Source organism: Clinocottus analis, unplaced genomic scaffold (assembly GCF_023055335.1).
Source record: "Clinocottus analis isolate CAN_PGR_092001 unplaced genomic scaffold, fCliAna1.0.p SCAF_3, whole genome shotgun sequence".
NCBI lineage: Eukaryota > Metazoa > Chordata > Actinopteri > Perciformes > Cottidae > Clinocottus > Clinocottus analis.
The window spans coordinates 22,176,513-22,199,012 of record NW_027176042.1 but is presented as its reverse complement, the minus strand read 5'-3'; the positions used below and the strand labels follow the sequence as shown (position 1 = coordinate 22,199,012).

Below are 22,500 nucleotides of genomic sequence, written 5' to 3'. Positions count from 1 at the left end.
GTCCAACATAGCCATCTTGGTTCTTTCCGTCGCCATCTTGTTTTTTGTCTAGCGTCGCCATCTTGGGTCTTTCCGTCGCCATCTTGTTTCTTTCCGTCGCCATCCAATCAGAGATATGTAAACGTGTGTTTACTCTGTGAAGCGTGTCATCAGAGACATTTAAACATATCTTTACTCTCTGAAGCGTGTCATCGCCATCGTGTTCATTTAAACATAAAAACCTAAAAATCCAAACACGTACATTTCCATTTCAGAGACAACAGTCATTACATCTAGTTTCATCATTCACTCCATCAAACACACAGGAGAGGTTTTATGTAGTTTCATCAGAAGGAAGGAAGGAAGGAAGAAAAGAAGGAAGGAAGGAAGGAAAGAAGTAAAGAAGGAAAGAAGGAAGAAAGGAAGGATTGAAAGGATTGGGGAGGAAAGGAGAAAGTAAGAAAGATAGGAAGAAGGAAGAAAAGGTGGAAAAAAGGAGAACGAAGGAGAGAGAGGCACTACTAAAGGAAGAAGGGAAGGACGGAAGGATGGAAGGATGGAAGGAAGAAAGGAAGGAAAGATCCTTAAAAACAAGTGTTGTAACATTTTGTGAAGCCGAACTGATTCTTTATTTGGCTCCAGATCTTCATCTCGCTTCACTTTGGAGAATTATATTTTAATCAAATTTCTCTCTCTCTATACTCTCTTCCTCCTCATCTCCTCCTCCTCTCCTCCTCCTCCTCTTCCTCCTCTCCTCCTCTCCTTCTTTTAGGTGGGATGGACTCCTCATCCCAGACGACGTCTCAGGAGCTCCTTATTCCAAACGACGTGAGTAGCTCCTCCCTCTTCGTTCTGTTGGCCCCGCCCCCAGGCTGTGATTGGTCCATGACGTGTCATTCATTTTGACCGATACAATAAATAGTTTTATTGTTGTTGTTTGTTTACCCATTTATTAATACATTCGTTCATATTCTGATGAATAGTATATATATATATATATATATATATATATATATATATATATACATATATATATGTATGTATATATATATATATATATATATATATATATATATATATATATATATATATAGATCTATATATATATATATATATATTATAATATTCTTCACTTCATTTGATTTTAATGTTGGAAAATTTACTTCATAACGCTTTTAATTCATGCTACAATATTATGTATATTTATATTGTGTCACACACACACACGCTTTTACATGCACACACACACACACACACACACACACACACACACACACACACACACACACACACACACACACACACACTACAAACAATTAAAATAGATTATAAAGAAACAAAACTACCACAAAATGACTAAATATAGACTCTTTGAGTTTGGGTTATACACACACACTGCACACACACACACACACACACACACACACACACACACACACACACCCCTCCATGAATAACCTGGAACCAAAACCAGATCTGCATTTGGTGACTCAGAGAGAAAAGAATGTTTGTGGTGTGGAAACAAGTTTAAACAAGTAATTTTAAATAAGAAGAAGAAGAAGAAGAAGAAGAAGAAGAAGAAGAAGAAGAAGAAGAAGAAAACAAACAATTTGGGTCACAAGAGGATAAAAACAGAAAAAGACTCAGCACGTCCAGCTTGTGTGTGTGTGTGTGTGTGTGTGTGTGTGTGTGTGTGTGTGTGTGTTTATTCAGAATAAAAACCTCTCTCTCTCTCTCTCTCCCTCTCTCTCTCTCTCTCTCTCTCTCTCTCTCTCTCTCTCTCTCTCTCTCTCTCTCTCTCTCTCTCTCTCTCTCTCTCTCCCTCTCTCTCTCTATCTCTCTCTCTCTCTCTCTCCAGCTGATCGGCTCCATCATCGGCCGGCAGGGCACCAAGATAAACGAGATCCGGCAGGTGTCGGGCGCTCAGATCAAGATCGGCAGTCAGGTCGACAGCACCAGCGACCGCCACGTCACCATCACCGGCACGCCCATCGCCATCAACCTGGCCCAGTACCTCATCACCTCGTGGTAAGCACCCACACCTGGAGGAGAGGGGCACCTCCAGGTCAGCCTCCTCACCTTTAGGGGAGTGGTCACATCCAGGTGAGCCTCTTCACCTTTAGGGGAGTGGTCACATCCAGGTGAGCCTCTTCACCTTTAGGGGAGTGGTCACATCCAGGTGAGCCTCCTCACCTTTAGAGGAGTGGTCACCTCCAGGTGAGCCTCCTCACCTTTAGGGGAGTGGTCACCTCCAGGTGAGCCTCCTCACCTTTAGGGGAGTGGTCACATCCAGGTGAGCCTCCACACCTTTAGGGGAGTGGTCACCTCCAGGTGAGCCTCTTCACCTTTAGGGGAGTGGTCACCTCCAGGTGAGCCTCCTCACCTTTAGGGGAGTGGTCACATCAAGGTGAGCCTCCTCACCTTTAGGGGAGTGGTCACATCAAGGTGAGCCTCCTCACCTTTAGGGGAGTGGTCACATCCAGGTGAGCCTCCTCACCTTTAGGGGCGTGGTCACATCCAGGTGAGCCTCCTCACCTTTAGGGGCGTGGTCACATCCCCCTAGTGGTCATGTGACTGAACAGCAGCGTTCAACATCCACCGACTCGTGGATGACTTTCTCATCTTTAACCTCTCAGAGCGTCAGAGTCTGATTCTTTGTGTCGATTCAACAGTTTGTTGTTGTTGTTGTTGTTGTTGTTGTTGTTGTGGAGTAATGTGGAGTACAACGAGTCCTCGTCTTCGTTTTGGTTGTTTTTGTCGTTTAAAAAACATCAATAAAAACTCCTGAAGGAGACTTTTTCTTCTCCTTTAATTAAAAGTTGTTGGACGCGGCGTGAAAAGCCAATTAGGCTTCAGTTGTATATTCTAATATTATTTATAGTGTTTAGTTTAATGTCCCTTTTGTATGTGATTTAATTTCTGTACGTGAAATTTATATCTGCTTCACTTTTGGCTAATAGCATGAAAAAAAACAAGATGGAGTCCTAATGCATTAGCTTTAGCATTAGCGTTAGCGTTAGCTCCCTTGAAGTCTCTGTTTAGGTGTTGATTGGTTGGTTACAGTCGTTGACGTCCGTCCTGCGTCTTGACTATGAAGAAGTGTATTAAAGGAAAAATCACGCTGATAAATGACAGCTAGCTGCTAGCTGCACTTTTGACTAATAGACTATAAAACAAGATATAGTTGTTAGCGTTAGCTCCCTTGAAGTCTCAGTTTAGGTGTTGATTGGTTGGTTACTGCCGTTGATGTCCATCCTGCTTATAGACTATGAAGAAGTGTCTTAAAAGAGGTGTTGCGCTAAGAAATGACAGCTGGCTGCCATTAACGCCTCCTTCAATACACTCCTAGCTAGCTGCTAACAGACGAGGAGCTCTGAGAGAGTGTCTGTGTTTGTTGTTCTTCTTCCTACTGTTTGAATCCTCTCTGACAAACTCGTATCCTAATATATCCACTTGGTTGTGTTTCCTCCTCCCTAAGCCCCCTCCCGAGCCATCACCCCAACTTATAGCACCCCCCACCCCCTCCGCCCCCATGCGAACCCCCCGACAATAATCTGTTGCAACCTCCAGCAAAACACACACCTGTCTTATGATTTGAGTTCTGTCATTTTTATCTTTTACTCTCCAAAATATCCTGTTTTGTTTATTCTTTTTTTTACTCGTCTTTTTTTTAACATGTCTTTTATTTAACCCTCTAACCCTTCTCCATCCCAAACCCCCTCTCCTCCCTTCCCTACACCCTCCTTCCCTTCCCTCCACCTCCCTCCCTCCCTCCTCCCATTCCTCCCCTCCTCCAGTTTAGAGACCGCCAAATCCACCGCCCAGTCCTCCTCCATGCCGCCTCCCGTTGACCTGACCATGACCTTCCCCCAGCCCGCCCCCCCCTCCTCCTCCTCCTCTTCCCCGCTGGCGGCGATGGGCGCCGCCATGCCCCACGCCGCTCAGATGCTGGGCGCTCCCTACGCCCTCCCCCTCTCCAGCCTCCTGGGGATGAAGTCCTTCCCTTACCTGGCGCTCTCCAACCCCCCCGCCTCGGCGGCGGCGGCGGCCATCGGCACTCCCATGATGTCGGGCGCCATGCAGACGGCGGCGGGCGTTCCGGTTCAGGCCCACGCGGCGGCAGCGGCGGCGGCGGCGCTGGCGTCCTACACGGCCAAGATCTCGTCCTCGGCCAACGGGATGAAGAAGCCGGAAAGACAGAAGTTCGCGCCTTACTAAAAAAAAAAAGAGGGAGGAGTCAGCGTCACCGAGGCGCCCGGGAACGACGGACGACGGACGGGAACTTTTTTTATTTTCCTTCTTTCACACTCTCTACTCGTTTACTCTCTCACTGCGTCTCGTGATTCTTCTTCTCAACATCGTCAAAGTGGGATCAATGGAACGTTCGACCTCCCGGTTCGGCTCAGAGCCAAACCAAACCCAACGAAAGACCCACTGAAAGGTCGCTTACTTGTCCGAACAGCCCCGTCCACCACGAGGCTCATGGGTAATCAGATACCCGACGAGCGAGGTGGTTAGAAAAATAAATTACAGAACAAATGAAAGATTAAGAACAAGCTTCCTCCGTCCCGCTTCCGTTACCTTTTTTCTACGAGACGTTTGCGTCAGCTTTTAAATAAAGTTTCACGAGCGCCTAAAAATCCTCAACGTCGCGTCGCTCGCTCACGATTCTGCGGTTTTGGATTAGAAGGTGTGACATTTCTGACTCGTGTGCTGAAAGAAGACAATCCTGTACAGACGACGACCTCGTTGGTTCAGCGCTGCATGTTTAATAAAAAAAACACTCAGGGTCGCCGACTCCTCTCTACTGCCCCCCTCTGGAGACACGTGGTGCTCCACAGCCATAGCGCAGAAAGTCAATCAGCTCACGCCTCCTTTTGCATCGCAGAGAATCTGTGGAACGTTTTTTTTTTTTTTTAACCAACCAGAGTGACTTCATGGGGACCGGTTAGCTTAAACAAGAATAGTTATATATAAAAAAAGAAAGCATGTTCAGTCCGCTGTAAACAGAAACTACATCCTGTTTACACCGTCTACCTTGTTGATCTTCAGTTTTAACCACATTGAAGTGAAGCCATGATACACTGAGCTGAAGGTCCAGCAGCCGGAGCAAGAAGATGGAAAATGTGATTCCCAAAAGGAATCATAGTCAGCTTTATTGGAATTTGTCTCCGGTTACACGTTGCTCTTACACGCAATGTTCAATAAACAAGATAAATATAAGAAAGACATCAAAGACAACAGAGACAATGAAAGACAACAGTAGTAGAAGTCGTGTAGGTGGAGGAGTCCGGAGCCTTCCGGAGTCCGGGGTCCGTTATCGTTGTCCTACCTGGAGCCGGTTCTGGGGTCGTGTCCCAGACGAGCGTCTCCAGATGTTCTGGTCTCTTCAGGTACCCAGAATGCCTCTGAAGGGAGGCGTCCATCTCCTGAGGAGTTTCCTCAGGATGTTTTGCTCATTCCGGCCGCTCGCACCTCCACTCCCGTTTCTTCTGGTCTTCGCTCGAGACCGAATGTGAGCGCCGGAGTGCGGATAAACCAGCCGAGCTAGAGATCCGCCTTCTTGCTTTCCACTAAACGCACTAAAGCGGTCCGGCTGAACCCGAAAGGTCAAAGCCACGGCGTCCACGCAAAGCGTCCTCAGAGGCGTCGTCCACTCGGCTCGAGGCCGTCGTCCTCTTCCATTGATCCCGCTTCGTCGATGACGTTTTGGAGTTTTTGTTCCTGTTTCTCGGACCGGCCCGTCCCGGTGGTCGGAGCGCGCCGGTGATTCTGATGCTGAAGGTTATCTGGGCCACGAAGCCTGTAAAAGCCATAGAGACTGTTGAGCTTTTCCCTCCTTTCCTATCTCCTTTCCTGTCTCCTTATTCTATTGTATACTCTCATATTTATTGACTAATATGAAATATTCCCTCAGAGCGTTTATATCACTGGTCACTAACACTGAGCTGACTTTCGATACGACGATGTCTACACGACTACTTCCTGTTCTGTTTCCTGTCTCTTCTATTCTTTTATTTGTAGTATTTGTCTTATAGAGTTTTTTAAAACATACAACGGATTTAAACTAAAAAAACGTTTTAACGGTTGTTCTTCACAGTTCAGATTTAAAATGTGTTGTTTAAATTATTTTTTAACTTATTAAGAGTATTACATTTAGAGTGTTAGAAAACAAAAGGTTTAGCTTCAGGTAAAACACCTTCTTTATTTTTATTTTTCCTAGTTTTAATTTTGGGAAAAAGAAAAAAAAACATCACTGTACCGTCACATTAATGCTAACGTTAACGCTAACGTTAATGCGAACGCTAACGTTAATGCTAACATTAATGCCAATAACCAGATGGTCTAGTTATGTAGAGTGTTTTCACTTGTGAGCGCAAACTGGACACATACACACACACACACACACACACACACACAGACACACACACAGACAACCACACACACACACGTGTGAGTGAATGTTGTGACGCTGCTTCCACAGAACTAGAACAAAGTAGAACGTCCGCGTAAAAGCTGCAACAATGTATCGATGAGCGGCCTGAAGACGTTTCATCTGGACGACTTCATGAAGAGAATAACGAGCGAGCTTCCGATCAATAACACACTGATCAATAACACACTGATCAATAACACACTGATCAATAACACACTGATCACTCCTCACAATCAATGATCCTTGGTGCTGCGATGTTCAACTAAATGATCATATTTCATATCAGGAGCGTTGATTCTTGGTGCTTTTCTCCAAAAAACTCTGAAAAACATATTTATTATTTTCCATAAAATGTCAGACATCATTGATTATAACACCTCATCATAATGTCAGGACAGCTCTACATGTATAGAGCTGAAGCTTCATCGTTCATCAAATATCAATGTTTTCCATCGGTCGCAAAAGTCGAGAACAAATTTGAGGTACTTGTACTTTACTTGAATAATTCCATTTTACGTTAGACTGTAGTATTCTGACTCCTCTCAGAGACACACGTTGTACTTTTTACTTCTTAGATTCACATCTCACATTTGAAAAACATCCGCTGCTTCATGTTGAAGACGTTCCACCAAAGAAACGTTCACCCTGCAGACATTCAGATAAAAGCTTGATGCCAAAGGTATACAACATTTTATTATACAACAAAACAAGTCATTATAAACAAGTTTGTTACTTACGTAACTTAAGTTACGTAACAAACGTAACTTAAGTTACGTAACAAATGTAACTTAAGTAACTTAAGAGTTAGGGTTACTTAAGTTACGTAACGCACTTGTGTAAGTAACTTAGTTACGGTTAGTAACCATAACTCTTAAGTTACGTTTGTTACGTAACTTAAGTTACGTAAAAAACGTAACTTGAGTTACGTTTGTTACGGAAAAAAATGTAACTTAAGTTACGTAAAAAACGTAACTTAAGTTACGTAACGCACTCGTGCAAATATCCAAATCACATTTGTTACGTAATTTAAGACAAGTAACAAACGAGTGTAAGTACTTACACAAATGTTCAAATAATTACTGAGTTCAAATAAGTTCAATGTGTTACTTTTCGGTAGACTTTTTTAGACAAGAACAGCAACCTCCTGAGTGAAAGTCTTGTTTAAACCTCTAAAATACCCCCAACACACACACATACACAGACACACACACACACACACACACACACACACACACACACACAAAAGCTGCTCGTACAAACAGCCGTCACTCTTAAGTACTTAAAGTACATTTTACTGAGCATACTTTACGTATTGTTGCAGGTACTTAAAGCACCAAAATGGTCTGGTGTTAATTCTACTTCTTGTAGTTCTGTGTGTGTGAAAGTGTTCAAGCAACATCCTTTTATTACTTTTATTACATTTAATTTATTTTTATGAACAACTAAACTGACACTGAGCTCAGTCAGAGACTAATGCTGCATGTTAGCTTGGCCTCACTAACACACACACACACACACACACACACACACACACACACACAGGCCTCCCTCCTCACTGACAGCGTGCAGTCAAAGCAATACTAAACAGTAGCGTGTGCGTGATCACATTTCTTTAATCGACGGGTTCTCTGCTCCTTCTGCTTTGTTTAAAAGAATAATAACGATGTGGTTTATTAAACAAGCTCACTTATTTTTATAAAGCCAGATGAACTGTTTTCATCACGTCACTCGTCCGTCCACTCCACGCTTTTATTTGTATTCCTCATTCTTCTCTTTTCGTGTCGTTCGTCCATTTGCATGAGTTCGACTTGAATTAATGTCTATGCAACAACTAAAAACTACAAAACTTTGGAAAAAAAACTACAAAAAGCATCTGGTGTGGTTGAGCTCACGGCCGCTGAGCTGAAGGGGAAAGGGCTCCGGGGGGCGTGCGCTCCACTTTAAGCTGTTTTAAAGTGGCAGACGTTCTCCTAAACTTTAACCCAGTCGTGTTTAGTCCAGTTGAGCAGAACCCTGCAGCGCTCAGCTCCTCGGTTCTGCTCGTTTGGGTCGAGCAGAACCCTTCTGGTCGTGAACGGCGTTCAGAACAATCAGGAAGCGTGTGTGTGAGATTCCATTGGTCCCAAAAAAAAAGCAGAAAAAGTTAGCATTTTCCTGTTTTGGCTAAGTTTTCTATAACTAGTGTAAAAAAAATGCATGTGAGCGTGCTGGAATTAGCCAGCTAGCTTACTAGCTAGCTCACTAACAAGCCAGTTTTTAACATTTAACAACGTCATGCTTCTTGTCACAGATTGAAACATTGCTTTCCCCCAACACGAGGGACACATGTGACTTTCTGAGCGTTAACCAGTGTAGCATGAAAGTGGAGTTAGCACGATAGCTTGCTAACTAGCTAGCTGTTAAATTAGTCAAATTCAACGAGATAATACTCCACATGCAGACTTGTGTCGTGGCGTACGACCGCACGCTGCTATCATCACACGAGTGATGTCTTCCTTCGGCTAGTCTTCCACATGCTAACCGATGTAGCAGAAAAGTGTGTCTGACACGTAGCACGCTAACCAGCTGACTGCTAAATTAGTCAAATTCAACAAGCTAATACTTAACACACAGGCTTGTGTCGCGGCGTACGACGGCACGCTGCTATCATCGTACGGGTGACGTCTTCGTTCGGCTAGTGTTCTGCATGCTAACCAGTGTAGCAGGAAAGTGTGTCTGACACGTAGCACGCAAGCTAGCAAGCGGCTAAATAAGTCAAATTGAGCATGTTAGCTCTTCCGCGCGCTCTCGTCACAGCGTGAGAAAGACCATCAAACGCTGTCAAGGCAACTAGAGCCGAATATGAAATATATTTACTGTAAATGAAACACTGCTGTGTCCCAACGTAACCTGTAATAATCAACCTCAAACCTCATTTTATTTGCATGGATAGAAATCGAGAGTTGACGTATCCTATATGGGAATTGTTTTTTTTAATACCTTATGATATCAGAAGTATTGGATATGAAAGTTTCAGAATCGAGCCTCAAAATCCTGAAGCCGCTGAACTCAACCCACAAAGAACTAAAATGAAAGACACTGAACCAATCAGGCGCCGCTATTGAGGAACAAAGTGGAAGCCATTTTGTTTCCATCCATTTGTGCTTCTGGGGTTTCATCTCTCTGTGGCTCCGCCCCCATGTGCTTGTGGGGTTTCATCTCTCTGTGGCTCCGCCCCCATGTGCTTGTGGGGTTTCATCTCTCTGTGGCTCCGCCCCCATGTGCTTCTGGGGTTTCATCTCTCTGTGGCTCCGCCCCCATGTGCTTCTGGGGTTTCATCTCTCTGTGGCTCCGCCCCCATGTGTTTGTGACTCTCTGTTTTCTTTGCATTCATGTTCATGTTCTAATAAATTAAATAAAACACACACTGAAAGTAAACCGGAGGCCTGGAGTCGTGTTTCTGTCCCAAAGGTTCCTTCTTTGCTGCAATAATATATATATATATATATATATATATATATATATATATATATGTATATATATATATATGTATATATATATATATATATATATATATATATATATATATATATATATATATATATATATATATATATATATATTTCTATACATACATACATATATATATTATTCTTATTACATATTCCTTGTGAACAGCATTCCTTCATCATTACGAGAATAAACAACATGACTTTGTGTTATTATTTCCTCTGGAGTCAATTTAATGATCAGGTTGACATGATGACTGATCACTGACAACAACACACACACACACACACACACACACACACACACCATACTGGCTTCTCTATAAACACAGAGTTGCCTGAGATGAAAGTGGTGTTAGAATAAGAGCTTAGAGCTCAACAGCTGCTCAAATATAACATACACACACACACACACACACACACACACACACACACACACACACACGCACACACACGCACGCACACACACACACACACACACACACACACGCACACACACACACACACACGCACACACACACACATACTTCCAGCAATTCTGACTATATGTGTGTGTGTGTGTGTGTGTGTGTGTGTGTGTGTGTGCCATGTATGTGTACATGTTGTATTAGTGTGTAGATGAAGCGTGTCCGCACACATCTTAACATGTCAGTGTGTGTGTGTGTGTGTGTGTGTGTGTGTCTGTGTGTGTGTGTGTGTGTGTGTGTGTGTGTGTGTGTGTGTGTGTGTGTGTGTACGCTCTCTCTCTCTCTCTCTCTCTCTCTCTCTCTCTCTCTCTCTCTCTCTCTCTATCTCTTATTTTTTATCATTACATTATAAAATAGATATAACTTTGTGACCGTTCAGGACAGCAAAGAAGACTTAGAGGTTCTTCTTCTTCTTCTTCTTCTTCTTCTTCTTCTTCTTCTTCTTCTTCTTCTTCTTCTTCTTCTTCTTCTTCTTCTTCACTCTGAAGCTGTACACTCGGATCATCTTTCCTACCCCTTTGGCTTCCTTGTCACCATCCTCCTCCTCATCCTCCTTCCTTCCTCATTCCAAAACTAATCCCGTCTCTTCCTCCTTCACCACATCACATAATCCTCTCCTCCTCGCTCACTTCAACATACCCTCTTCTTTTCCTCTGCCATCAGCTCTTCTTCGTCTCCTCCCCTGCTTCTCCTCTTCCTCTTCTGGAGATAATACAACTATTGTTTTTGTGCTGTTTTATCTCCACAGCTGCTTCAATCAATAACTCATTTAAACCTGAGACTGATAGTCAACAATCGAGCGTAAAGTATTACATCTACGCATAAAATAAGATGTTCTACAACGCCTGGTGTTTGCTGTCAGATCTCAGAGCCAATCAGCTCTCTCATGTGGCGACGGCCAGGCGTTTCCCATCATGCACTGGGCCAGGTAGTCGGTGGAGAGCCGCTGCAGCCGCCTGGCTCTCGTGAGAGTATCGTTGACCACGTGTGTGTGACGTCAGAGACATTTAATGTGACACTGCTGCACCAGAGAGGCAAATGTTTATGGTTATTTCATCATTTAAATAGACATAACTAAGTTCTGCAGATGAGATTATTATTTTGTTTTGTAAGAATAAACATGGTGGACGCTACAAGTGGACTTTGTCATTCCCCCAATTGAGCTGTAATACTTGTGAATTTATATTTCAAAAATTCTTAATTTTCTTGGGAATAAAAAGTATATTTTAAAAGAAAACACTTGTATTCATTATTTTGATCATAACTATGAACATCCAGCATGATATGAGCAAGATTCCTCAAAAAGGGAAATTTGCATCCATTCAAAAATCCTTATTTTTTTTAAATATTCAATAAAATATAAGATTAAGTTCAACAGATGCTTTGCACACAATGATGTGTATGACATGTTGTTTTCAACCACAGAAGCGCTGCGCTGGTTAGAAACACCGAAGAAATATTTCACATCACTGAAAAAAAGTTAAGAACCACTGATCTAAGATGCATGAGCAGGATGCAAAGATGCATGTGCAGGATGCAAAGATGCAACACAGAGGAGCATGAGCTCGAGTGTTTAATGAATGCAAATTGAAGCAGAAGATGTCGATAAATAAGAGCTGTAGCTCCGCCCCCTCTCAACGCCAGCTTCATAGCATCTTCTCTGCTTCCTTTGATCTATAGACTCCACCCTCTTCTTCTTCCTCCTCCTCTTCCTCCTCTTGAAGAGATTCTTTTGAAAGAAATTACAAATTAAATGTATGATTATTATTATTATTATTATTATTATTATAAACTCACGGGTCGGATCAAAGAAGCAACAGAAAATATCCAGGAGATCTTTTAGATCATGAGCTTGTTGTTGTTGTTTTGCCTCAAATACTAATTGATGATCATTGTTGTTTTGTTGCAGCAAAAATAATGTAAACCATCACAAATACTTAACATTGTACTTTTACTTTGTTTTAGTTATTTATAGAGTTTCTTTCTTTATGAAAACACAAATGATATGAATAAAAGATGAGCTGCTTCATTCATCTTTCTTTAACGTAAACATTAATATAAACTGTAATATAAACATTAACATAAACATTAACAACAATAAAAGTTTTTATGAAACAAGAAGAAAATTAAAGAGAATTGTAACAATATAAAAGCAGGAAGGGCTCACTAATAAATAAAGATATAACATATAATAAATATAGCTATAATACATATATATATAATATATAATACATATAATATATATATTCATATTTATATATATATATATATATATATATATATATATATATATATATATATATATATATATACACATATACAATATCATAACTCTCCTATTCTCTATATAAAGTAAACCATTGTGACTCCTCACAGCTGCAGGTCTCATCTCTCGCCGGCCTGCAGCGCCCCCTGGCGGCCACGCGGGGCTCAGTCACGAGGACACACGGGAGTGCACACAATGACGTGAACAGGTTGGCCCCGCCCACCCAACGACAACATGACTTTTACAATGATAAAGTAACAGTACACATATAATATAAAATACCCGTCTACATGACAACAAACTATATGCAGTAAAATTAACACACACACACGTGTTTATATATGTATTGTCTTATTATATGGAAATATAAAAGTACTAAAAAGCTGCAAACTCCTTAAGTATGAAAGCATGAAAGACATGACTGTCAAAAATATATGAATTGATAACTTGTATTAAACACAGAAATAGATGAAACAAAATTAAATGTTACATACACTGTATTTTTCAATTTGTTATGCATCATTTTGTAATTTTTTATTTGTGTTATTTATTTATGAATATAAATAATATATATCCACATACCAATGTCGCTTCAAAGTGACACCACGTGACTAGGTCACGTGACTTGTTTCAGATTAAAAGCCCTTTTTAAATCACCTTAATTCAAACGAGGTGCACGTTAACGTCACGTAACGAAGTGTGCACGTTGTATTTACAGTCTGCTGCCTCGCTTGTCCGTGCACGTCACGTGACTCTGTTCACGCCCTCATCAGTGAAGCGCGCGGACTTAATTGATATATATTTGTTTTTTTGTTTATATATGTATGAATAATATATATATATATAGAGAGAGAGAGAGAGAGAGAGAAAGAGAGAGAGAGAGAGAGAGAGAGAGAGAGAGAGAGAGAGAGAGAGAGAGAGACTACACTCAGCCTTTTCTGTTTTTGTTTACAAGCATTTGTTTATAACTGTTAATTGTCAGATAAACAAAAAGTAAAAAGTACAACATGTACCTCTGAAATGTAGAAAATGGAAATACTAACAGTACAAAAATACTACTGTACTTGTCACCGATTACATTCCAACTAGGAGTGTACTTAAGAAAACAACTTCATAATTATTATAATTATTAAATTACAATATAATTATATTGTAATATAAAAAATTCCCAAAAGTGAAGAAGTATTAAATTAAGTTGCAACAATGAATCAAATGTACTTTTCTTAATTTCAGTATTTTATATTTATACATTATATATAATTTATATATAATGTTGTAATATATAATCAACTATTTTAATGACTTAACTAAATTTATACTCATTTAATAAATTACTGAGTATAACTTTTTAAACTAAGAAACTCAAAATGCATAGCTAAAATAGTTGAATATGACTTGATTTAATATTTATTCACATGAAGAATATGTATTTAAATTTAGGGTTAGCATTTTGAATCATTTATAGACCAATTTATTATTATTAATATTATTATTAATCCTGAACATTGAAGCTCTATTTGTGTATCTCAGGTCTTTGTGCAAGAAAAACAACAACAACACCAAAGTAAACAAAAAGATGAAACAGCTCTTTTATTCTTGCATCAGGAACAGGTCAACATGAGTCCTCCAGAGCTCTGACCGGCTCTTTGTAAACAACAACAAAAACAACAAAATCTAGTAAACAACATGAAACCCAGACTCACTTCCTGGATCTGAGAGTTCATCGTCGTCTGGCTGGAGCAGCAGCGTCCTCGTCGTCGTTGTTGACTCTCGTTGTCGTCGTCTCCACAACACTATCTTGGCACAAACATTTTGACGTTGAGGCGGTTTGTGCAGAGGACTTTTCTCTGGGAACGACTTCTGGGAATGCCTGAAGTGGGTCTGATTGAAATCTCATGTTTAAAATAAAAAAAGGTGATTAAAGAGCTTCTAAAAGGAATAACATCCATGTTTCAAAGTGTATTAGTACAACAGCAGAGCAAAATACTGCTGCAGATGTATTCTACATCTAACAACGCTTTGTTTAGAATATCTCCACCTCTTCATCTCAGCTTAAAAGACCGTTTTTCTCAATGGAGTCTGGTGTGCACCAGCCAGGAAACACATAGGTGGAAATAGTCGAAATAAAGCCTCTAACTTTTAACCAATAACCATTCTTTTAGGAGTCTAAAACACATCCACAGCAGTACGTTTGCTCAATATACTGTGTAGAAGTACAGTCACACAAACACTTTAAAACTTCTTATTAAACAGGCCAACGAAGTTTCTGAAGCTCCGGTAAAAAGAAGAAAATAAAAACCAGATGGATCGATGCGTTCAAATTGAATAAAAGTCTAAAAAGGACAATATAAAACCCAAACCAGTCGCACCAGTATGACGGCTCAGTCGCACCAGTATGACGCGTTCTCTCCAGCCGACCAGAGACAAATCGGACAAAATATTTTTTCTTTGCTCATTTCCTTAAAAACATACATTTGCACCTTTCAGAAAACCATAAAAACAACAAGAGGAATGGTTCAAGATGAGAGAAACCAACACAGCGAGCCGCCGGACGGTTCAGCGTCCGCTGGAGTCTCTCAGGCCGCCGGTTCGCTCCCCGCTCGGCTCACAGTACAATCACTTTGTAGAAAAACCTCATGAGTAAATATCGGATATACAGAACAACTTGGTATCTCCTGATGAAAAACAATACGCAAAACAAATAAAGTCGACGAGCATTTAAACCGTTAGTGTTGTACGTATCAAAGCAGCGGCGGCGTCCTTTATGCCGCTAAAACCACGGCAGGAGAGTTCATGACCTGCGAGTGTGATCCAGATATAAAGTAATAAAAGATGTAGTGTCCTTTCATAAGACGCCGAATAAAAACAATAAAAATGCAGATTTTTCTCTTAGAAGAAGAAAAAAACAACAACAACAACAACAGCGTGGAAGTATTCGTAGTCGTGAGCGTGCAAAGCGCCCGGCGGCGCCCGGCCCCTCTCTTGGGGGTCAGTTAGTGTCGTTGACGATCACGACGACCATGTGCTCCTCGTCCAGATTACCCACAGTCCTCTTGGCCGCCTGCAGGTACTGCTGCGAGAACACGCCGGGCGGGAAGGCGTACAGCATGGCGCCGGGCCCGCCCTCTTTGGCGCCCGGCAGACTCACCACGCCGGCCGCCTCCTTGTTGCGCAGGTAGGTCACCAGGTGGCGGAGCAGCCGGGCCTGCAGCGCCGGTTCGCCGGTGGCGGTGGGCCCGCCGCGGTCGATGGGGCCCTGCAGGGCGAGCAGCACGGCGTACCCGTCGGGGCGGCCGAGCTTGACGCGGCGCGACACCTCGTCCAGCCGCGTCTGGTCCATGCGGAGCCGCTGGGCGATCTTCAGCTGGCCCGGCTGGTTCTGCTTCCGCGTGTCCTTCATCACGGCGTTGAAGAACGCCGCGCCGCCCTCCAGCAGGTACAGGTTGGCAGGGAAGCTGCTGTTCTTGAGCGCGAAGAAGCCGTGCCACGACTTGGTCAGCGAGGCCTGGGCGAAGTCGGAGAGCGAGCCGGGGGAGGAGGCGGCGGTGGCGTCGTCCGCGTGTGTCGCGGGGGAGGCGGCGGCTTTGACGGCTGCGGCGGCTTTGGCGGCGACAGTGACGACCTCGCTGTTACGATGGTGGTGGTTGTTGAGGTGCTCGGCGGACCTTTTGTTGCCGTGGTGGTGGCGGCCGGGCGGGGCGTCGTCTTCGGTGGCGGCAGAATGCCGCCCGCCGCCGCCGTTCTCGGGGGTGTGGTCTCTCGGCTCGGTGGTGGAGTCGGGAGCGCGGACCCTCGCTCGGTCCGGGCTCGGGTCCGGGGAGACAACGCCGCCGCCACCGCTGCCGGACGTCGGGCCTCGGACCCTCGACCTCCCCCGCTCCTTCTCCCGCTCGCGCTCCCTCTCCTCCGCCGGCCGGTCGGTGGACGCGCTCCGGCTCCTCCTCCTGCCACCGCCACGCCGCTCATCCCGCTCCTTCAGCCAGCGCTCCCGGCTCCGGCTGCGGCTCCGCACTCCTCTGCTGCTCCGCCCGAACGCCTCCACCGCGCCACCTCCTCCCGCTCTCCTCTCCAGGCTGCGGGTGGGGCTGGCGGCGGGGAAGTCCCGGTCCAGCAGCGCCCGGTCACGCTCCCTCTGGGTGACGAGGCTGTGGGAGGAGGGCGGCAGCGGCAGCGGCGGGGTCGAGCGGTCCCGGACACCCCTCAGCTCGCGCTCCAGGCTGCGGTGCCGGCTGTAGGCCTCGCCGACGAGGTCGTAGTGGGAGGGGGCCACCGCGGGCGGCTGGTAGCCGGGCGGGAACGGCCGAGAGGGGCTCTCCTCCACCTTGGCGAAGTCCACCCTCAGGCGGCGCTCCGGCCCGCCCAGAGGGAACCCCCTCATCTGGGTGCAGGCGGCCTGGGAGGCGTCCAGACTTTCGTATTGGATGTAGGCGAAGCTGTCCCCCTTCACGTAGTCGATGTTCCGGATGCTGCCGAAGCGGTCGAACTCCCGGGCGAGGGCGGCGAGGGAGTTCCCGGCGCCGAGGCCGCCGACCCAGAGGCGCGTGGTGGGGTTGGCCTTCCCGTAGCCGATCTTAATTGGGTTGCCCCCCATCAGCCGGCCCTGCATGGCCACTTTGGCCCTGTGGGCCATGTCCAGGTTCTGGAACTTCACGAAGGCGTAGGCACCGCCCTGCCCACGGGCCGGCCGCTTGATCACCACATCCTCGATGACGCCGTACTTGTCGAAGCCCCGCCGCAGCTCCGCCTCCGTCACGTTGCCGTCCAGGTTGCCGATGAAGAGGTTGCTGGTGGCCCGCTGGTCGTCCTCGGGCTTCAGGTCCTCCACCACCGGCATCGGGGGGAACCCGTACGGGCGACCCCGCTCGTCCAGCATCCCGTAGTAGTCCAGGAGCCGCTCCCGCTCCCTGCTGAGCCCCAGGGTCTCCAGGGCGTAGTGCCGGGCCCGGATGTCCCGGATGCTGCTCGCGCCACCGCCTGGCCCCGGTGGCGACAGGGAGCGCTGCCGGTACGGGTACGCCGGCGGCGGCGCGTGCAGGGCCAGGTAGCCGGCGTCTGGCGGAGTCACGCTGCGCCGCCTCACGTACATGGGCTCGATCTTCAGCTGCCGGTCCCCGAGCGCCAGCCGGGAGGACTTGGCGTGCCGAGCCTCCTTGGCGTCCTCGGGGTGCCGGAAGTTGACGTAGGCGATGCGGCCCAGCTCCGGCGTGTGCGACAGCTTCACGCTGACGTCCCCGAACTTCTTGAACTCGTGGAACAGCGCGTCCTCCACGTCCTCGTCCGACACCTGCGAGCCCAGGTTGCTGATGAGCAGCGTCTTGTACTCCAGGGTCCCGGGCCTGGCCGCGGGCAGCTGCTGCTGCTCCGTGCACGCGGCCGCGGACCCCGTGGTGGTGGTGGTGGCGGCGGTGGCGCGCAGCGGCGGTAGCGGCAGTGGCAACGGCAGCGGCGGCGCGCGGCCGAGGAGGCTGAGCTCGTGCCGGTGGTGGAGCTCCAGCGCGGCCGCCGCCGCCCGCTCCTCCCGCAGCCGCGGCTTCTCGCGCTCTCTGCTGCGGCTCCTGCGGCGGTGGTGGTGGTGATGGTGGTTGTAGCCGCGGCTCTCCGCCAGCAGCAGCGCCAGCGGCGGAGGCGGTAGCTCGTCTCTTCGCGCGCTCTCCCGCTCCCGCTCTCGCTCCCGGACCCGCTTAGCGGCGGCCCTGGACGGACTCGTCTCCCTCCCGGCCTGCCGCTTCATCTTCACACACACACAAATTAAAAAAATAAAATAAAGGAGGAGGGCGACGGAGCTCAAACTTTTCGGCGCCTGCGACGGGAATCCGGCCTGGGCAAAGAAACGCTTCCGGGCCGCACGTTGAACAACCGCATATATGTCGGAATAAAAGCGTAAACTCGTTTTAAAAACATGTCAGCCTCGGAGGGGTCTGCGCCTACGCCGCCATCTTGGACAATAGGAATGTGTGCCGCTTTCGCCGAGAGGAGGGGGGCGGAGACTACGCGGTGACGTGCTGACGCCTGTCCGGCGGGACAACGTCATGACGTCACACGTTCAATTTTACGACAGAAACAATCCAGTTATTTTATTACTTTATTGTTGTGTGAAAAGTATATTTTTTAAGCGGTACGGAGACACTTTTATTAATATTATTTTTATTATTTTGAATCATGTATTTTCAAGCAGGACGGAGTTATTTTTTTATTTTAAAGAAAAATAAGATTCGTATATTATTAATATAAATACATGTTTTTAATTTTAAAGCTGCTAGTTTCAAATGTCATCTTTTATAATACATGTAAATGATCTTAAATAATAATAATCATCATTTTGGTGCAATACTTGAACCAACAGGATTAGAATGATCTACATTGCCTTTTATAATAATACAAATATTAATAGTTTCATTTTTTTGTTGCTAAAGACAATAAAGTCAAAAATTTAGACAGAAATCCTGTTTTTTAATTTCAAACCCATGAGTTTTAATGGTCAAATACATATAGTCTCAAATATTTTTTTTTAATTCAACATGTAAACGTTGAATTAAAAAAAAGGTTTCTCAATGTATTAAAAGTAAAAGTTTCTCAATATGCAGAATCAACAAAGATTGAAAATATATTGTATTATTATTTTACTAAGTATATAAATATATAAAAAGCAACAACAACAAGAACATACAAGTCAAGTGTTTCAATAAATTGTAACTTTACTTTGTGAACTTTTAACGACGAAATTTAAATCCGATATATGGTATATTTTAAACCTGTTTCTGTCTACTTTCTCTTTAAACTACGATCTACTCTACTACAAGGAAACAGTTTGTTCCTGTTTGGTTCTCAGTGAGAAGAGACTCACCGACAGACACAGGGTAAGATTTACCTTCTTTACAAAGCTGAGACTTCATCTGAGGACAGTTACAGAAAGGGGTACTACAAGTACTTCAAGTACTTTAGTACTACAAGTACTGAAGGGCTTAAACCTAATACTGACCGAATCACTCAAAGACTCAAATGAAAGTAAGTGAGGCAACTTGATAAAATAAGTGACTTCCTGCTTTAACTTCCTGTGCCGTCTGCTGTGTTTCAGCTTCACTCAGAGACAACATGGCTTCCAGATTAGAGGAGGATCTCTGCTGTCCGGTCTGTAAGGAAGTCTTTAGAGACCCTATTGTTCTGTCATGTAGCCACAGCCTCTGTAAAGACTGTCTGAAGAGATGGTGGAGAGAGAAACCAACTCAGGAGTGTCCAGTTTGTAAGACGATATGTTCAAAGGATGAACCACCTTGTAACCTGGTGCTAAAGAACCTGTGTGAGGCCTTCTTACTGGAGGGAGACCAGAGAGCTCCAGAGACTCTCTGCAGTCTGCACTCTGAGAAACTCAGACTCTTCTGTCTGGACCATCAGCAGCCAGTGTGTCTCGTCTGCAGAGACTCAGAGAACCACGCCAACCACAGATTCAGACCCATCGATGAAGCTGCTCCACAACTCAGGAAGAAGCTTCAGGAAACTCTGGAGCCCTTAAAGGAGAAGTTAAAGGTCTTTGAAGAAGTTAAAGTGAAGTCTGATCAAACAGCAGAACACATGAAGGTCCAGGCCCGACGCACAGAGAGGCAGATTAAGGATCAGTTTAAGAAGCTTCACCAGTTTCTAGAGGAGGAAGAGGAGGCCAAGATGGCTGCACTGAGGGAGGAAGAGGAGCAGAAGAGTCAGATGATGGAGGAGGAGATGGAGGCTCTGAGCAGAGAGATAGCAGCTCTTTCACACACAGTCAGAGCCACAGAGGACGAGCTGAGAGCTGAAGATGTCTCATTCCTCAACAACTCCAAGGCTGCAGTGGAACGAGTCCAGCAGCGCCCCCTGCTGGAGGATCCACAGCTGCTCTCAGGAGCTCTGATAGACGAGGCCAAACACCTGGGCAACCTGACCTTCAACATCTGGAACAACATGAAGGACCTGGTCTCCTACACTCCTGTGGTTCTGGACCCAAACACTGCTGATCCAAACCTCATCCTGTCTGAAGATCTGACCAGTGTGACACGAGGAGAGAGAGGAGTGTGTGGGTAGTTAGCATACTACTTGCTAACTAACAATGACTTGGGCTTCTTGATAGCTGTTCTGGGTGAAAACACTTCAGATATCTCTTCTTTTTTTGGGTGGCATTTTCCCATCTACAAAGCACAAAAGGGTCATCAATATCAGTGCTGAAACAAAACAAAATACTAATATGAGGCGTTATTATTTTCCTGGCGTATTTACTTACCGTGTCCGACTACTGCCTGCTCTCTTTCTGCAAGATTACCTGACATTATGATCCAACGTTAGCTAACTATCAAGATTACATGACATTATCATCCAACGTTAGCGAACAAGATTACCTGACATTATGATCCGTAAGCTATCTATCAAGATTACCTGACATTATGATCCAACTTTAGCTAAATAAAATGGAAAATACTCCAGCAGAAGTATCCTGAAGTACTTGAGTAAACTGTGAATGCTGCAATTTTGAGTACCGCTATTGATTCATCTTTAGTTTTATTCCATTTATAACGTCAGCGTTCTGTATTAAGTTTTATTTAATCTAGTAAATAACATTAAGGTTCATATTGTGGAAAATGTTGCTCTGAATACAAACATTTATCTTTGTGAATCTGGACCTTTAACATTGATATTTATGTTTTCATATTAAAAAGAATTTTCAATATGAAAGAAGTTTAAAAAAAAAAAAAAGGTCAATGTTTAGATTTCTACTTCTCTCTTCACTGAAAGGTTGAAGAAATAACACGATGCTCTGCTCCACACGGGCGTTTTCCACATTTTAATGAAAAAGTAGAATAATACAGTCGTAACAAATGACTTCACATGAAAAAAAAGGTCACTGTGAAACAAAACGGCAAATTTTAAGTTTTCATTTCCCGTTTCTAGACAATCCCGTTTCCTTGAAGTACATCAAACAGAAAAATATCCATCTCCCTGTTTGAACCACACAACAGCTGTGTGTGTGTGTGTGTGTGTGTGTGTGTGTGTGTGTGTGTGATTGCAATATGGAAGAATATATATTTAAGTATTTCCCTGTTCAGAAAGCAAAAATATTCTTGCAACAGCTGAATTCAAACATTTCTTTAATCCTTGATCAACTTTATTTGTTGACATGTTTTGGTTGTAAATTTTTAAACAATCCTGGTTTCCACTTCCTGGTTGGGTCCCACTGCGAAGTGCTCGAGTTACGCAATGCTCAGGTGAAACCAGCAGGTCATCAGGTCAAAACCAAGACCCCAAACAAGAAGCTCCTCTGAGAAACACTGAATCCTCAATAAAAAGACTTCTTACTTCCCCTCCCTCCCCGACAGGACTGTGGAGCTTTAAAATGAATTAAAGCCGATAGAAAAAGATCACAGCTCCGTTTGATGCCGTTTTATTGAATAATAATTGTATTAATTAGTTTCTTCTCGTCGTATTGACTGGGTTTTCTTTGAAACTCAGTTTTAACTTACATTGCCTCGCTTATTCTCTACCTTTGTGGAAAATTATTATTATTACTACATGCTCAGGAGAAATATAAGAGCCTCTCTGTGATTGGTCCAAAGACCAGAGCCTCCCTGTGATTGGTCTAAAGAGCGTGAACAAAGTGTTCTTCCTGTGATTGGTTGCTGCTTCTCGTAAACAAACGTTGTTGTTGTGTTTCATTGGTGACAAAGAGGGCGACATCGTGGCATCGACTCTGTGAACCGACTCAAACACGTCAGTAAAACAAAACAAAAAAGAGGAACTAATAAATAAAAGTATAACAAAGTTTGTGTTTCCCGTTTAATGAGTTCATTCTTGACACTTGATTTAAAGAATAGTGGAGGACTTACACCTACAGCTATGCTCCTG

The 22,500-nt window shown here is 44.5% G+C and overlaps 4 protein-coding genes across 5 annotated transcripts in view; 2 read left to right on the top strand and 2 right to left on the bottom strand.

Annotated features, from left to right (window-relative positions):
• pcbp4 (poly(rC) binding protein 4) overlaps nucleotides 1-7,476 on the top strand; it is a 20,167-nt gene extending 12,691 nt beyond the window's left edge. Inside the window, exons 11-13 of one of the 2 annotated variants that reach the window (XM_068594043.1) lie at nucleotides 752-807; nucleotides 1,838-2,007; nucleotides 3,777-7,476. In XM_068594043.1, the coding sequence (XP_068450144.1) occupies nucleotides 752-807; nucleotides 1,838-2,007; nucleotides 3,777-4,197 (647 nt within the window). In that variant the 3' untranslated portion in view covers nucleotides 4,198-7,476. Of the gene's footprint in view, nucleotides 1-751; nucleotides 808-1,837; nucleotides 2,008-3,457 lie in introns of both variants that reach the window. The other variant, XM_068594042.1, reaches the window with a different exon arrangement.
• Nucleotides 7,477-14,201: 6,725 nt separating this feature from the next.
• On the bottom strand, nucleotides 14,202-18,571 carry rbm15b (RNA binding motif protein 15B). The gene has a single exon (XM_068594188.1). It carries the CDS (start codon nucleotides 18,365-18,367, stop codon nucleotides 15,626-15,628), a length of 2,742 nt encoding a protein of 913 aa, XP_068450289.1. The 5' UTR covers nucleotides 18,368-18,571; the 3' UTR covers nucleotides 14,202-15,625.
• A 1,157-nt stretch (nucleotides 18,572-19,728) lies between these two features.
• Nucleotides 19,729-20,895, top strand: LOC137796317 (E3 ubiquitin-protein ligase TRIM35-like). The gene has a single exon (XM_068594189.1). It carries the CDS (start codon nucleotides 19,729-19,731, stop codon nucleotides 20,686-20,688), a length of 960 nt encoding a protein of 319 aa, XP_068450290.1. The 3' UTR covers nucleotides 20,689-20,895.
• Nucleotides 20,896-21,433: 538 nt separating this feature from the next.
• manf (mesencephalic astrocyte-derived neurotrophic factor) overlaps nucleotides 21,434-22,500 on the bottom strand; it is a 3,446-nt gene continuing 2,379 nt past the window's right edge. Inside the window, exon 4 of the mRNA XM_068594337.1 lies at nucleotides 21,434-22,500. This exon is cut by the window's right edge and continues 296 nt beyond it. The gene's annotated coding sequence lies outside the window, so the exon portion shown is untranslated.